Genomic DNA, 4,215 nt, shown 5'->3' with positions numbered 1-4,215 from the left:
TTTAAAATATTTTTTCAATTTCATAATTTGCTGCAATTTTTTTACCAACAGGCCATGGAAGCCTGTTTACATAAGTGAAGAGGGAAGCTTACTTTCCCACCGCTTCCACAAAATATCATTAACTGCCATAATTATGCTAATTGCCCTTGAAATGCATCTTACTGGTTAGAGAAATAATGCATTTAGGTAATATTTAACTTCTTTTTCCTCAATTACCTTTTATTAGGAGTCCAGAAGGTGTCAGAGTAAAACTGTTGCATATCTCCCAGGAAAGGCTTGTGTTTTCAGAAGGAAGCCAACCAGAGATACATTATTAAAGGGAATAATTAGGACCAACATTAACATGGCAAGCATGGCTGTTCAGTTACTGGGCTTCTTACTAAGTCTCTTTGGTCTAATTGGAACCTTAATTGCTACTATTCTGCCTCACTGGTGGAGGACGGCACATGTAGGCACCAATATTATAACAGCTGTGGCATACATGAAAGGGCTCTGGATGGAGTGTGTCTGGCATAGCACTGGCATCTACCAGTGCCAGGTCCATCGGTCTCAGCTTGCACTGCCTCGGGACCTTCAAGCAGCTCGTGCCATGATGGTGATTTCCTGTGTTATTTCCACACTGGCATGTGTGGTGTCTGTTATTGGCATGCATTGCACTCGATGTGTCAAAGGGGTCTCTGCCAAAAGTTCTCTCGCTGTCTCTGGTGGAATCTTTTTCATCCTAGCTGGTCTCATATGCCTGGTTCCTGTTTCTTGGACTACTAATGATGTGGTTACAGATTTTTACAATCCCATGCTTCCCAACGGGATGAAGTATGAGATAGGGCAAGCTCTTTACCTCGGTTTTTTCTCTGCATCTTTGACTATACTTGGTGGAGCTCTACTGTGTACATCATGCCAGAGTGCTGAGAACAACATACCTTACCAGCCACAACCAAAGAGCACAACAAGAGCTGCTCCCTCATATAGACCACCAACTGCCTACAAGGGGAACCATGCTTCTTCTCTGACATCTGCTTCACGAAGTGGCTACAGATTAAATGACTATGTGTGAGTTTCTCAAGATTCACCTGTGAGTCAGAACTGCTCTGTAATGGAGGTGTATGACATAAAACTAAGCTAAAGAACACATAATTTATGAGAGTTTTGATACAAAGTTTACCATTATTTATGCAAAGAAACAACATGAAATTGTTTGCTTTGAAACTGAAAGAAAGAAAGAAAGAAAGAAATGTGTAGTATTATAGAGGCTGCAGATTTCTCCCTATGTGATATCAACAACCTTAAGCCGTGGATGTGGTCAGTTCTGATTAAAAGTAACGTTTGTATTTTTATCAAGTTTCTAATACTAAAACCTGCTTTCACAAACAATAAAGGGTTAACAGTAGAGCTGGTTGAAATTTTTTCAATGGAACAATTTTCCATTGAAAAATAATGTTTCATCTACGTCAAAACATTTCAGGGTAACATTGATTTGGACTAAATTATTTGTTCAACTTTCTCATTTCATTTCAAAAACATCAAAACATTTAGGTTTGATTTTATCATTTTGTTGGTTATATATTAACACATTAAACTATGATATTATATAATATTATAAGATTATATTTCATATTATAGATGTATTTGATATTGTGCTATAATGTTTTGACCTTGTCCAAACAAAATATTAGGACAGTGTCATAATGAAACAATGCAACATTATCGAAACAAAACATTCTGATGTTTCCTAATCAAAATTGCTTGAAATTTCTGTTCCAAGAAAAATGTCACCATTTTGACTTTTTGTTCTGATTCAGAATGAAAACAAAGGTTCAAATGTCAGAATCTACCACAGTACAATGCTATTTATTATCTTGATTACAATAATGCCTTTTATTATCTTGTCCCAGAAATTTCAAAGAGTAACCAAAGGTATTAATTTTTTAGTCTCTCAGTTACATTACTTTATTGTAGTTGACGCCTGACTGAAAGCTCACTGAAGTCAACAGCAGTTGTTTCCATTTACTTCAGTGGGATTTTGATCAGGCCATGACAAAGAATGCACATATGAAGCCAACTTCCAAAACACATAGGGATACGTCCAATTCCAAAAAACATGGATTGTACCATTGATTGTGGTGCTTGCTGGACAGAGTCAGAAGTAAAGCCAAGGCCAAAACACTGGTTGAAAGCAATTTACATTTAAAATCATGGTAAAATGAAATTATGCCACAATACATGCAAATAAAAATGTCCATCTTCATTCTATTGTAATAAAGGCCAACACAACATGTAATGCACAGTACAAAACTGTCACAAAGAATAAAAGCAGTAGATTTCTGTTAACCCCACTTGGGCAACATATGAGCCAACAGACTAACAGCTAATAGGGTTAAGAAAAACACTCTCCACACCTGAGAGTCAACTGAACTTGCTGAACTTCACTTGGCAAAAAGCCTGTTCGTAATTAGTGTCACCTGGCAGCACCTCCACAGCTCAGATTCTAAAAAAAACACCAACAAGGAGTCCTTGTGGCACCTTAGAGACTAACAAATTTATTTGGGCATAAGCTTTCATGGGCTAAAACCCACTTCATCAGATGCAACAACATCAGAGTCTGTCAAGTTTCCAGTGTTTTCACTATAAACCCTTTTTTTTAAGAGGCTGATCAGCCATTTTATTCACATTTGGCTTGAAATTTGACATGGACGTTTTCAGCAAAGGTACAATTTATTATCATCATTATTATTTTAAACAGACTCCTGATTGAAAAAACTAATAACTTTATCTTTCAAATTGATATTAGATAGCCCTGCTGGCCAAACATCGACTTGATGTTTTTTTTAAATCGTATTTTCATATATGGTTAATGCACTCAGCTTTCCCTACTGTACATATTGTATATTATGTGAAACCCAGGCTTTGTAGAGGGACTTTGTTATTAGAACAAACCTATCTTAAGTAACCACATCAGGGACAGAGAAAAACGAGTTGTTTGACACAGGTGGTTTTCTAACAGGTGGAGCAGAATTATGCTTAGTACATTAGGGGAGTCTTTGAGATGGTCTTTTAAGACAAGAGGTAGCTTCATAAAGATGTTTTTTATGGAGATTTTACTGTACGCACATTACAATGGGTCCAGCCAAGCAATTATGATATCAACCTTGAGCAAGTCATGAATACAAGTCCAAGTACAGGAAATGAGCTATGTAGTATGCTTACTACATACTGATAAATTATTCCACTTGCCAAGGTGCTTGTGCAGTGGGAATACTAATGTGTAGTACTATTTTACGGCACAAATTCCCAGTCAAATGGAATGTGTGTCAGTAGTAAGAACAGTTTGTAAACTCCTGGCAAAAAGTCTGGAACTGCTCTGATGTCAATAAAAAGAGGGAATGGTTTATTTCACAATGTGTTATGGGCCAATGGATCTCATTCCATGCTAACGGGATGAATTCCCTTCCCCCCCCCTTTTTTTTTACTATTGTTTTAAAAAGATATTCCTATTTATACAAATGATATAGAAGGTCTGATTTCAATTGATAAAGGAAAATATAAATACTAAATTTGAATTCATGCTGCCTTTAATTACAACTTACTCTCTTATTATGCCAAGCTGTTGCAACATATATTATTGGGGCAAATTCTGCCCTCAGTTGTGCACAAAGGGCTCCCACTGAAGTGAACAACAGTTGTACGTACACAGACAAGGGAAGGATTTGGTCCCATGACATGTAAAATGATGCACTGCTCTAAGACCTTAGCAGCTGAGTGAATTCCGAATAGCCTTAAAGAAGTAAGTCCCATTGTCTTCAGTGGGATTTCCGGGTAAATAATATGAAGTAGGGAGTTTGGTTTCATGGAACACTGGGCTACCTTTTATGAGAAAAAGGAGCTGTACACTTTGGATGGACTCAATCTCAGTAGTAGGGGAACAAATCTTTTGGGTGACAGTGAAGATAGACTAGTCTGGAAGGCACTAAACTATAGCAAGGGTCGGTGTTGAGGGGGCAAAGATAGTGTATCAAATGGAAGGTGTCACAGGAAAATTAAATCAAGATGACAAAGGACCTGAAGATAAGCCAAATGTTCACTGCCTCTATGCCAATGCTGGAAATTGAAATTACAAGAGGAATTAGAAATGCTCATGAGAAGAAATTTGACACAACTGGTATTATTGAAACCTGTGGGATGAGTCACACGATTGATATATGCCTCTTTGGGTCACGG

The 4,215-nt window shown here is 37.3% G+C and overlaps 2 protein-coding genes across 2 annotated transcripts; both read left to right on the top strand.

Annotated features, from left to right (window-relative positions):
* Positions 1-343: 343 nt before the first annotated feature.
* LOC127037681 (claudin-14-like) lies at positions 344-1,054 on the top strand. The gene has a single exon (XM_050929698.1). It carries the CDS (start codon positions 344-346, stop codon positions 1,052-1,054), a length of 711 nt encoding a protein of 236 aa, XP_050785655.1.
* On the top strand, positions 353-1,054 carry LOC127043262 (claudin-14-like). The gene has a single exon (XM_050937205.1). The coding sequence runs from the start codon at positions 353-355 to the stop codon at positions 1,052-1,054; it is 702 nt and encodes a 233-aa protein (XP_050793162.1).
* Positions 1,055-4,215: the final 3,161 nt, after the last annotated feature.

Source organism: Gopherus flavomarginatus, chromosome 1, assembly GCF_025201925.1.
Source record: "Gopherus flavomarginatus isolate rGopFla2 chromosome 1, rGopFla2.mat.asm, whole genome shotgun sequence".
In the NCBI taxonomy this organism is placed as follows: domain Eukaryota; kingdom Metazoa; phylum Chordata; order Testudines; family Testudinidae; genus Gopherus; species Gopherus flavomarginatus.
This window is presented reverse-complemented; position numbering and strand designations above follow the sequence as displayed.